This window comes from Gossypium hirsutum, chromosome A03 (assembly GCF_007990345.1).
Source record: "Gossypium hirsutum isolate 1008001.06 chromosome A03, Gossypium_hirsutum_v2.1, whole genome shotgun sequence".
NCBI classification, from domain to species: Eukaryota; Viridiplantae; Streptophyta; class Magnoliopsida; order Malvales; family Malvaceae; genus Gossypium; species Gossypium hirsutum.
In genome coordinates this window covers 112953175-112965770 of record NC_053426.1, presented here as the reverse complement: position 1 = coordinate 112965770, position 12596 = coordinate 112953175, and the positions used below count along the sequence as shown (strand labels likewise).

The 12596-nt window shown below is 31.1% G+C and overlaps 3 protein-coding genes and 1 long non-coding RNA gene across 5 annotated transcripts; 2 read left to right on the top strand and 2 right to left on the bottom strand.

Moving 5' to 3' along the window:
- Positions 1-630: 630 nt before the first annotated feature.
- LOC107939387 (uncharacterized) lies at positions 631-1889 on the bottom strand. The gene is made up of 2 exons (XR_001695112.2): positions 1223-1889; positions 631-919 (listed from the first exon to the last, which is right to left on the bottom strand). It is a non-coding gene; the product is annotated as an uncharacterized lncRNA (long non-coding RNA).
- A 1991-nt stretch (positions 1890-3880) lies between these two features.
- LOC107939407 (endochitinase 1-like) lies at positions 3881-5779 on the top strand. The gene is made up of 3 exons (XM_016872737.2): positions 3881-4487; positions 4632-4791; positions 5296-5779. The coding sequence occupies exons 1-3, from the start codon at positions 4319-4321 to the stop codon at positions 5645-5647; spliced, it is 681 nt and encodes a 226-aa protein (XP_016728226.2). The 5' UTR covers positions 3881-4318; the 3' UTR covers positions 5648-5779.
- Positions 5780-8737: 2958 nt separating this feature from the next.
- On the top strand, positions 8738-10255 carry LOC107939406 (endochitinase). Of its 2 annotated transcripts, none has more exons than XM_016872736.2 (3): positions 8738-9229; positions 9391-9550; positions 9719-10255. In XM_016872736.2, the coding sequence occupies exons 1-3, from the start codon at positions 8803-8805 to the stop codon at positions 10095-10097; spliced, it is 966 nt and encodes a 321-aa protein (XP_016728225.2). In that variant the 5' UTR covers positions 8738-8802; the 3' UTR covers positions 10098-10255. The 2 variants fall into 2 exon arrangements, with proteins under 2 accessions (XP_016728225.2, XP_040959173.1); XM_041103239.1 differs by having other exon boundaries at positions 8755-9229; positions 9715-10255.
- A 667-nt stretch (positions 10256-10922) lies between these two features.
- On the bottom strand, positions 10923-12588 carry LOC107939393 (NAC domain-containing protein 6). Its single transcript, XM_016872723.2, has 3 exons — positions 12246-12588; positions 11880-12148; positions 10923-11588 (listed from the first exon to the last, which is right to left on the bottom strand). The coding sequence occupies exons 1-3, from the start codon at positions 12430-12432 to the stop codon at positions 11199-11201; spliced, it is 846 nt and encodes a 281-aa protein (XP_016728212.1). The 5' UTR covers positions 12433-12588; the 3' UTR covers positions 10923-11198.
- Positions 12589-12596: the final 8 nt, after the last annotated feature.

Genomic DNA, 12596 nt, shown 5'->3' with positions numbered 1-12596 from the left:
TATAAGTACTTAATTAGATTAAATCTTAAAACTTAAATAAAATGATTCCATAAAAAGGTTAAATAGAACATTATTCTGTAGTTTCAGGTGTTATTTTATAGTGGGTTTGATGTGAATTAAATAATTTTTTTCCAAAATTTTGAAAAAAATGAAAAATCAATAGAAAATTTCTATCTTTTTAAATTAAATCATTACATCACAAATAAATTAAAAACTGATACAATCTCAAATTTGAATGCTCAAGACCCAAATCTTTTCATATTTAAAATTATTTGTCTGTATGTTTACTCTCAAATTGATCTTTTAATATATTTATTTGACTTGTTAGTAAAATTTTTAAAAATTAAAATTTTTTAAATTATTCTTTTAATTTTTAAATTAAAAAAGTATTTGTTTTATTTTAAATTTTGTAGTTCTAAGGTGGATTTACTTGTAAACTTATATATTGATTTAAGCATCCTACATAATCTGTTTAAAAAGTATATTAATATTTGATATTAAATTAGGGTAAATTGTAAAAATAGTCACTACACTATGTCTTTGGTTCTATTTTAGGCACTCAACTATTAAATTTTTTGATTTAGTCACTAAAAATTTTGAAATTAAAATTTTTAATTACTCTCCCATCAATTGTAACAGAAAAATGACGTGGGCTTTTTTATTAGTTTAATGTAGCAGCCAATTTTGGCCCAAACCAATAAACTTAATTAAAACCCAATTACCAGCCCACTCCCCAGATTCTAGCCCAAAACTACCCAAACCCAATAACCAAAAACCCTAGTGGCCCAAAATGGCCCACTATCTTAAAAATTTTTCAGCAAGCAGCAACCTAGCCGCATGCCTTCAGCCACCAGCCTCTGCCACGCGCACCACCACCGCTCGGGGCACCAACCACCGGCCTTACACGCCTCTGACACACCTGCAAAGAGAGATCCACACGCAAGCAATACAAACAATAAAGAAAACAACAAAAATGACAAGAAAACAAAATGAATGCAAACAAAAATAGCTCTCGGATCCGGCTATAAAATCAAAAACCAAAGCTTTGTAATTTTTTTACACGCACATTTGAATCAAAGAACAGAACAAATTTTAAAGGTTGATCTCCGATTTTTTTTTCTTTCTTTGTTTTCATTTCGTTCTTTCATCTCTTTAAATTTCTTTTTGTTTATACTACAAATCTAAAAAAATAAAAAAGGGTATAAAATCAAAGGGGACTTACCCGAATCGAAGTGACCATCGTCGGAGATCGCTCCTCCGTCGTCGGATTCGACCCGAAGAGGTCGTAGGGGGTTCCTTCTTTGGATCTTCTTTGGTCGAGGAAGTTTTCACTGTTGAGTTCGCCTTAAATAGGGGCTTGAAAGCCCCGCTTACACCCCAACCACCGCCTGTGGTGGCGCTGCGGTGAAGGCGGCGATGAAGGTTCTAAGAACCCTAGCCGAAATGAGCAGGGAGAGGGAGAGAGGGTAAAGGCCCTCTGTTTTCTTTTTTTCCTTTTTTAAATGGAAGCTGAAATGAAAAGGAAAAAAGAATGGCTTAAAGGCCACAGAAACGGCTGCTTTTTTTTTCAGGATAAAATGGGATATTTCCGGTCATGGTCCCTCTTCTTTTCCTGCGCCATTTGATTAAGTCCTTTTTGCATTTTCTTTTTTTTAAATTTCGCCTGCTTATTTCATTTCATTTCTGTTTTAATCCTCGGCCTGAGTGGCTGAAATGCAGCGCATTTGATACGTGGTATAATGTCCCATTTCGTCCTCATAACTTTGAATGTATTTTGATGTAGTCCATGACACTTATCTGTTATTATAATTTGTACCTTTTCTTTCATTTTGATTTTAATTTAATCATTTCTTCTTTTATTTCAAACTGTTTCATTATATTTTATTATATGCCCCATTTGCAATTTATTTAGATATTATTTTATTTAGTTTCAAACTTTATACTGTATTTGTGTATTTGTCTTTTTTATTTTAAAAGCTGTTTTATATTTATTTATTTTAGGTTTTTTACACATATTATTTTAATGCATGCATATGCTACATATTTTATTTTCATTTTTTATTAGACTGTTTGTTGTTTTTATATTCCATTATTTTGCACATTCATTCTTAAATCTTTCGCATGATGTTTTAAACCTTTTTATTGATCTGTTTTGGGTCTTTCGTACTATTTTGCCTTACATTAAGATCTTTATTCATATTAGTTATTATAAATTGTTACGTTTTTACTCTAAGGTACCATTTTTATTTTAAATCGTTTCATGCACTATTTATTTAAAATTATTTAATTATCTTAAACTGTTTTTTTATTTTTTTATTCTATTTATTTATTTTTAGTATTCTATGTATTATTTATTATAAGTTTTTTGTATTACCCATTTTTAAACTTTATGTACTTATGTCTATATTATTTGTTATAAAATTTATGTATATATATTTTAAAAAAAATGTTTTATGCATTATTGATTTTAAAAAATTTATTTTTTTACTATTATTTATTTTTAAGCTTATTTGCTATCTTTTTCAAATGGTTCATACATTTTATTTATTTTGATTGGTTCCATACTTTTTAAATTGTTATATATGTCCTTATTGATCTTCCATAGCTAATTCTAGCATGTAAATAATGTATCTTGAATCATTATCCTCATTGTATGTACCACAATACGTTCGCTTATATTTTCACATTATCGTCATATATTTACGTGGTGTTAGTCATGTATTATTGCTTATATTTATTATTATATCGTGTTTCGTATCATTGCTTTACAAATTAAATCTCAATATTTTCATCTAATAAATTGTTTTATTTTAACCTAAATAAATAATACACGCCGTTTAAATATTATATTCGTTACTATTCGAAAATGAAATTTTCCAAATAAGGCAATGTTTTGCATTTTGAAATATCGAGGAATTGTGCCCTAACTTACGGGGTTTCGATTTTCTCGTTGTTTCTAAATAGTTAAATATCCTTTTCGAGTTTTAAAACACATGAAATTCTCGTTTAAATTAAAAGACGACCTTGTGCTCGGGAATTCATGGTATTGTGTCCTAACTTACGGGATGTGATACTCTGATATCTTGAGAATAAGGAAATCTTTAAACAATCGATTCAAGCTAATTCAAAAATTTTAAAATCAATATTAATAGAAAAGATCGTATTTCAAATCCATTCTCGATTTTCCATTTTCGATATTAAGACACTAACTAATCAATTCGGTACCAATTTTTGGGCATGTCGAGGGTGCTAATCCTTCCTCGCACGTAACTGACTACCGAACCCGTTCTCTCAAGTTTCGTAGACCAAAAATATCGTTTTAGTGAACTAAAATGATTTATTAAAACAAAGGTGATCCGATCACACCTAATAAAAGATTAGTGGCGCCTCCCTTTTTAATCTTCCCTTTCAAACCAAGTCGATTCCCCCTTTTTTTAAAGAATGGTTTCGACATCTAATATCAAATCTAACCCTTCAATATTTACCCATTCTATTAATTTTATCCTAAAGATAAAAAAAATCAACAAATTTGACCCTCAATGATTACAAAACTTATCATTTTAGTTTAAAATTTAAAAAAGTGAATATTTTTATTTTTATTTGAAATCTTAGAACTAGAACTAAAGTGAAAATTTTTATAAATGTTGAGGGCTTAATTTATTGAATTTTTTATAATTCGAACTAAAATGACAAATTTTGTAAAAATTAAGAACTAAATTTGTTAAATTTTTTATATTTAGGATCAAATTGATAGAATGAATAAGCATTAAAGGGATAAAATTGTTATTAGATTAATAAAAAAAGCCCATGTAATTTTTTTTCTATCATCTAATGGTAACTAACCGAATAGTGACTAAAATATTTAGTTTTGAAAAGTTTAGTGACTAAATCTAAAGAAATACTAGCTAGGTGATATTTTTGTAATTTACCCTTAAAAATTAAGAAGAATCTAGGAAAAAGGGTAGTAATTGTAGTTATATTTATACAGTTCCCTAGTCTTGCCCTTCTTTACTCACACAATTGAGAGAAACCCACTTATATTTTACAAAAAAATGAGAGCTCCAGCCTTGTCATTTTGCTCTAATGCACTCCCAGGCTCAGCTATGCAGTGTGAAAAGCAACCTTGTAGTGCCACTGCCATGTTTCCAACAGCCCAATGGTGTTGCCGTGGCGCCAATAATGATTATTACCGCCACAAGAAAATTGGTTTCCGAAGCAACTGCAACAAAGGCGACGCCGGTTGTGGTTGCTGTTGCGGCGGCGGAAGTGACGGTGGAGTGGACTGAGCAGCATTGTAACAAGAGAAGTGTTTGAAGAGATGCTCCCGTATAGAAACGATCCTCGTTGCCCTGCCGCTGGGTTCTATACCTATGAAGCTTTAATGGCAGCAGCAAAGGCTTACCCTGCTTTTGCTGCAACCGGCGATGATGCTACTCGCAAGAGGGAAGTTGCTGCTTTCTTCGGCCAAACATCACATGAAACTGCTGGTTTGTCCCATTTTTCAGATTCTTAATTATTTTAAATTTAACTGACCTACCCTCTGACAGATCCAATTAAATCAAATTTTAGTTTTATCAAGTTGGATTTTTGAATTCAAATATTACTTTAACGATTAACTTAATGATTTTTAGCTGGACGAGGGAGGAACCCACCAGGCGGTCCATTTGTATGGGGATACTGCTATAATAAAGAAGTAAAGCCTCTTTCAGAATATTGCGATGGGACAAACCAACAATTCCCATGTGTTCCTGGTCAAAAATACTATGGTCGAGGCCCCATACAACTTACTTGGTAAACTACACGTCACATTCCACTTGGTTTTGATCTGGAAAACTATGCATAAAATTACTAAATTGTTAATAAATTTATATTTTGATTATTTTAAATTTAAAAATTTATATAATAGTTATTAAATTATTTAAAAATTTTTACTTAAATTATTAGACCGTTAAATCTCTACTACATAGTCTTTTTTATTCACACTATTTGTAAAAAAAATTTTCTGATATCTGACATTGACCGTAGATCGACTTAGGTTTAAAATATGTTATTTTATTTATTGATGAATATTAGTCTATTTTTTTAAATTAACAAGATTTAATTGAATGATCAAAACTTAAATTTACTAATAGTTTACTTTTCATTGAGTGTAGTTGATCCTTTTGTTTTTATTATTATAATATACAAATTTTAAATCCGTATCATTTGAATACTAAACAAGAGCTTTAATTATTGATGTAACAATTTTATTTTTTGTTGACGTTGAAATAATGAAACAAAATTTGATAATTTAAGGAACTACAACTATGGTCAATTTGGAGCAGCCATTGGGAAGGAAAAGGAGATGTTAGAGAACCCAGATCTGTTATTAACCGATGCCTTATTGGCCTTCCAATCTGCATTATGGTTTTGGATGACTCCACAAAGGTCAATGCCTTCTTGCCACGATGTGATCGTCGGAGCATGGATGCCTTCAGCTAGGGACAAGGAGGCAGGTCGGTTTCCAGGGTATGGAGTGATCACGAATATCATCAATGGAGGTCAATGCGGTCGGGGTCGGAATGCGACATGTTTGGAGTTAATTACGGCGACTATCTTGATTGCTACAATCAGAAGGATTTTAGAAAGGATTCTTTATATTAAATGATGTGTTATTATTATTATCTAATTTACGGAAGACTTATAAAAAAATTTAATATATGGAATAAATATTTTTTATTATGAAACCATCACATGGGGTTGGGTTGACACTTTCTGTAATAACTAGAAGTTTTTCTTTTGCCTTGGAAGTTGAATTCAAAATTTTTGCATGTTCATAGAAAATCCCGTCTCAATAAATGCAACTTTCATTTGTTTGAATTTAGTTTAAATTGAATTGAATCAGTTTATGTTCTAAAATTCTAAGATTTTGAGGTTGAATGAAGATTGGGTTTTAAGTTATTTGTGTGTTCTGTTTTTTGTTTTTGCAATTTTGAAGTTTTGAGTATAAATTATTTTGAATTATTTATTTAGATAATTATCGATTCATGTTTGTATTTTTTTGTAAAATAAGATTCATTTAACGACACTGCTCCATTTGTATTAAGCTTACTCCAACCTCTATTTCAGAGCTGACTACTACATAGCAATAACCATAGGATTAACATGTAACACAGGTGCTAGCATCCTTACGTAACTCCTCGTCCAACTAACACCAATATCCATGATTTCTTAGGTACAACTGTGACTACTAGAAAACACACACATATATATTCTAATTTTTCATAGCAGCGAGCACATTATAGAAAAAAAAATCACCATTCTATCTCTTAACTATCAATATCTTCAATGTTTTGCATGTTCCATAAAATCCATTGATCTAGTGGCAGAGGAAAAAAAAATCTTACTTGAGAATGAGTTGGCACAATTGACCACCAAACAGTCCTAGAAAAGGTGCAATCCGAAACAACATGGATCCTCGGTTTATATACATTGCTACATCTTGAACAATGGCTTTCATTCGCCATATGTCTCCTTTCACTCTATTAGTCAATATAATCTATTCTTCGACATGATCTAAATGAACAACTCAACCTTTAGAGACACCTTGATTTTCCAAATCAAATTCCTAGCACTAGAATTATTCACCGAGCCAAGTTGGTGAATACCTCTATAAGTATCTGTCGATGAAAAATTATCCCTGTTGCCCATCTCCATAATAGCTTATCTGGTCCCGCATAAATCGAATGAGGCAACACAGTTGTTACTCTGCTAGCCAAAGACAATTTATTCATTTCCCAACATTCAGTCTGTTACGGACTTTATTAACCAAAAATTCAAAAGTGCTTACACCAACTTTTTTATGAATGAGAGGCACACCAAGACACATTCCAAGATCCTCAACCCGAACAAACCCCACTTTCCTACATATAATCGTAATTAAATCATGTTTGTATTATTTTTTATGAGGGTTATATTTTTTTAATTTAAATTATTGAGTTTCTATGATGAAAAGGGATTAGATCGGATTAAAATTTAAATTGTCAAGTGGAATTCAAATCAAAATTATAAAGTATCCTACTCCTAATTATTTCATTTTGAATTTTATACCTTATGTAAATAATTAATAATTTATTAATTTCACCCACATGACTAGTAGACCATTTTCCGTTTGTAAATGAAGCTCGATTTTTAGCTTAATTAAAATAAAATTGTTAATACATAAATATATTTTATACCCTATAATCATTTTACTAGGAAATTATTACATGAGTCTGAAAAAAATCTTTAGCCAAGTGAGTAAAATTCGATTCGATTTGAAATAATTAAAAAAAATTAAATTTCGAGTTAATTTTTACAATTTAAATAACTTAAATAATTAAAATAACATATTGATGCAAATATTCTTTTAGTTATTGTCAATTTTGAAAATGAGCAAATTAATCTCTATCTTATCAAAAATTACAAAAATAAAAAACATTTTTCAAAAATTCAAAAAACTATAAAAAATTATATTTTTTAAAAAATTAGAAAAATTATAAAAATAATAATAATTAACGATTCAAGTTTATGAATATTTTTTTCTTATTTTGCTTTGAAAAAGTTATCAAACATATATGGTTTCAAATTTACGTGCTCTAACATGAAATTATTTATACAGTAACAAGATTTTAATTTGATATGTTTAATTTTTTTAATTTAACTCGAACAATTTCACTTGATTCTATTCAACTCGACTTGAATTTTATTTCACTTGACTCTATTAAAAAATATTCCAAATCAAATTGAGATAGTAAAATAAGACTTAATAACTCAATTAACTCAAAATTTTTTACTTAATTTAATCAAATATTAACCCTAATTGAACATTCTCTAAAAGGGTCGAGAAAGGGGTCTCCTATCCAAGTTCTTCTATATCATTTTCCACGAGAGAATCCCCAAATTTTTTTTTGGGGATTTCACTCATCTTTTGAGAGAAGCTATAAGCTTCATAGGTGGAAGAAAATGTATGTAACAAATATAGTAATAAATTTATATAAAAATTAAATGATATTTTGATTAAAATAAAAAAATAAAAAAATTGAAATACATATATACAAGTTCAAATTTCATCAGAATATTATTGAATTTAAAAATAAAAAAAATTCATATGTAGAGAATATCCAGACAAAATTATAGATATAAAAAATAATTAACAACAAATATTTAGATTTAAACAAAAATCTTGAATTAGCGACAGCCTGCCCACGTGTTAACTAGATTCCCATATATGTACTTTTTATCTTGAATTTCTCAATTAGCTTTTATCATACCAATAAATAAATTAATATCGATAAATTTTAAAACTTGTATGAGTATTGATTCATCATAAAAATCGTCGAATCGTCAGTCAGAACTTGAGAGAGGAACTTTAAAAGGAGCATAGCGGCTTAATTTTATAAATAAATTTTTTTAAATAATTTAATTTGTAATTTTTTAAAGTTACAAATATTAACTTAAATAAATTTTTTTAGTAATTCAATAATTATTTTATAATTTTTTAAAATTAAATAATTAAAAAGTAAGTTTATTAGCAGTTTAGTAACTTAGATAACTATTATTGCTTTGGAATTTACGGAGAAAAATAGCCGTTCATCTGAGTTACCACTTTTAATGGTGGGTCCCAAGGTTGAATCAAAGCGCAAAAAGCCAAAAACTTGAACAGCCATGGCAGACCACATTATTAACTTTGGTAGATGAGAATCTGATATATATATTTATCATACTGTTGCCCTTTCTTCACTAACACAAGTGAGAGAAACCCACTTACATTTTTCACAAAAAATGAGAGCTCCAGCCTTATCATTTTGCTCTAATGTATTCCCAGGCTCAACTCCGCAGTGTGAAAAGCAACCTGGCGGTGGCACTGCCATTTTTCCAAGAGCCCAGTGGGGTTGCCGTGGCTCCAATAATTATCAGCGCCTCAAAAAAATTAGTTTCCGAAGCAACTGCAACAAAGGCAACTCCGGTTGTGGTTGCGGCGGCGGAAGCGACTGTGGAGGTGGACTGAGCAGCATTGTAACAAGAGAAGTGTTTGAAGAGATGCTTCCGTATAGAAACGATCCTCGTTGCCCTGCCGCTGGGTTCTACACCTATGATGCTTTAATGGAAGCTGCAAAGGCTTATCCTGCTTTTGCTGCAACCGGCGATGATGCTACTCGCAAGAGGGAAGTTGCTGCTTTCTTCGGCCAAACTTCACATGAAACTTCTGGTTTGTTCCTTTTTCTTATAATCAGTACAAAGTTTGAGCATATTTTTAGGGGATAAATTTCATCCACTTTAATACATAAAATTTAATTTTTAATTTAGTGTAATTAAATGTGGTTAAAATGTATACACAACTAATTTTAGTGATTAATTTAATGATTTTAGGAGGAGTAGGGTGGAATGCACCCGGTGGTCCGTATGTATGGGGATACTGCTTTACTAAGCAAATAAACCCTCCTTCGGATTATTTGGACAAGACATGCAAAGAGTACCCATGTGTTCCTGGTCAGAAATATTATGGTCGAGGCCCCATACAACTTACTTGGTAACTATTTCTATAATTGCTTGTTAAAAATAGAAATATTGACTAGAACATGGTTGTCCGAACGGTAATCCACATTAATTTCATGTCAATTTTATTGAATTTTTATATCTCGACAATTGTGTTTCTTTTATTGACATTGAAATAATGAAACAAAATTTGATAATTAAGGAACTACAACTATGGTCAATTTGGAGCAACCATTGGGATGGAAAAGAAGTTGTTAGAAAACCCAGACCTGATAGTAAGCGATGCCACATTGTGTTTCCAATCTGCATTGTGGTTCTGGATGACTCCGCAAGGGTTAAAGCCTTCTTGCCACGATGTGATCACTGGAGCGTGGACGCCTTCAGATAGGGACGTGGCGGCCGGTAGGCTTCCAGGGTATGGAGTGATCACAAATATCGTCAATGGCGGTTTATGCGGTCGGGGTTGGAACGCAGCGGGAGAGGACCTCATCGGGTTTTATAAAAGGTATTGTGACATGTTCGGAGTTAGTTACGGTGACTGTATTGACTGCTACAACCAGAAAAATTTCGGCCACCATTAAGTCGATTCGATGATGTTGTGTTTATCATCTAATTTATATAATCAAATATGCATTTTACCCTCGGAATATTAATGTTTGTAGACTTTAGAAACAATAATTGTTAGCTAAAATGATAATGACATTAATATTTATAAATATCATGGTTAGGTTAAATTAAACTCTACCAAAGAACTTTCTACATGGGGCAGAATGAAATTTTAATTTTTTTTATAGTCTACATCCTTATGAATTTTAAATGATTAAATTAATTTTTTATAATTTTAAGGGGTTAAAGTATAATTTTCTATTTATTAATTTAAAAATTTAAAAAAATTTAAAGAACTTAAATGAGATTTTTTTTTTCATTTTAGGGGCGCCTGACTATACACTTAATAGATAGCACCACTCTCTGCCTTCAATTTTTGGTTAAAATGTCTAAGAAGTCCTTGAATTATAGGGATTGAATCAAATTAATCTTTCTAAATTGATCAATTTAGTCTCTATATTACTAAAAATAATAAAAAAAGTCCATATTTTAGTAGAGTTAACAGTCATTGTATAAAAATTGTCTTGAAAGTTATTAATTTTTCAATTATAGTTCAATTCTAAACAAAAGATTTTATGTACAGAACCATAAAAAGTTTAAAAATATTAACTTTGTTAAACATTAAATAATACTCTTTAAACAATAAATATTAACTCTATTCTAATTTGATCTTATTTGATTTTTTTTAATAGTAGAAGGACTAATTTGATTAAATTCCTATAATAGAGGGAGCTTTTAAATGCATTCAATACCATTTTTTCACCAAATTTCAAAATTTTCATTAAAATAAAACTCCAAAGTTACATCAAACAAATTAATCACGTAGTAAACATTTATGAAAAAAATATCATCAACAAAACAAGCAAAGGCTTCCAAAGCTTGTAGCTCTAAAAAAGTTTGGTCATCTTCGAGGCTAGTAGGAAGGAACTAAACTAAAACAGTAGGAGATAAGCTTATATACACAACATCAGGGTCTAAACTAATTAATACCAATGAAATAAGATGCCTTGTTGACCTGTTTTACAGTTCACGATTAATCCTATTCGAGCTGAGGTGATAATTAATTAAGCTTTTACTTAGAAATTCAAGATGTTGGCATAGGTTGTGAGATTTTGGAACCAAGGGCTGTTCAGTTGAGTCCAAAACTGATCTTGGGTCCAATCACTTAGCACTTTGGGCATTTGAAGCTCTGGTAGTTTTTCACTATCTAATGGTAATTGTAAACATCTTTTCTTTTCCACCATTGTTTCTTGTTCTTGTTCTTCTTCATTTTCTTTCTTAAAGAACATTTGCGGTGCTGGCACTTGAGCCTCTTTTGGGCTGCAAAAGGATACTGTTTCCATAGATGATAGTGGAGATGAAGGAGATGTGTTCTTTATTGCTTTCAACTCTTCCTCCATTGCAGCTCTTTGTTCAAGAACTTTCAGGGAAGTTGCTTTCCTATATACTTTGCACAATACTATCTCCTGCCATTCAATCATACAATGACATTAGCATTGATTACAACTTTCTTTTATATCTTTGTCCCAAAAGTTTGGGACCCATTATAAATCATAATGCCAGAGTGTTCACATTAAAAAATGTTCAAGTCATATTAGTTTTGGATTAATTGCACTTAGGGTCCTAAAACTATGGTTCAGATTTTAAATTGGTCCTAAACTTATAAACATTTCAACGAAGATGATTAAGTTGCTTCGCATGTTTAAAACATGTGGTTAAACTGCAAACATGTATGTGGATGAAGAAAGATTAAATACCTTAGGCAAGGAGCAACCATCCGGGAGACGATACTCGTTCATCACCCAATCGGTCTTGCACCCTCGTGGAGCTCTCCCTTTATAGAAAACAAGAGTCTTTTTCAAGCCGATAATGCGCTTCGGGTCCGATAAGCTCACGATTTTCCGGTCGGAACCGGTGGCTTTCCAGAACCCATTTGCCGTAGTCCTATTAGGCCTCCCACCACTTCCATGCTTCCTATCTCTTGGAACAAAAAAATACCATTCTCTCTCTCCAATCTTCGACAACCCTATTATAAAAAAAAATAAAAATTCCAACCTTATAAATTTGCTTAACATTACTTAAAACCATCATATTAAACCATATATGTGTATATATCCACGTACCAGGCAAGTCCCAAGGATCATGATGATAGATGTTACGGTATCCAATAATGTCATAACGTAACTTCTTGTCGTAGATCATGTTTTTGAGGTAAAATTCGAGCAGTTCTTCCTCGGTGGGATGGAATCGGAAGCCTGGAAGTTCGATCTTCGGGGTAGCATTATCATCCATACTGGATAGGCTACTCATTGTAGCTGTAGGCTGTTGCTGCTTATTTGTGTACGTATATTAAGTGAATATAAGATGCAAGAGAGTGTAAGAAATGTTTGTTGCATTCAAAAGACACAATGTTTGGTAGATTAACACACTTGGTTATTTATAAATGTTTTGAACAAGAGGGAAAAGACCAAGTA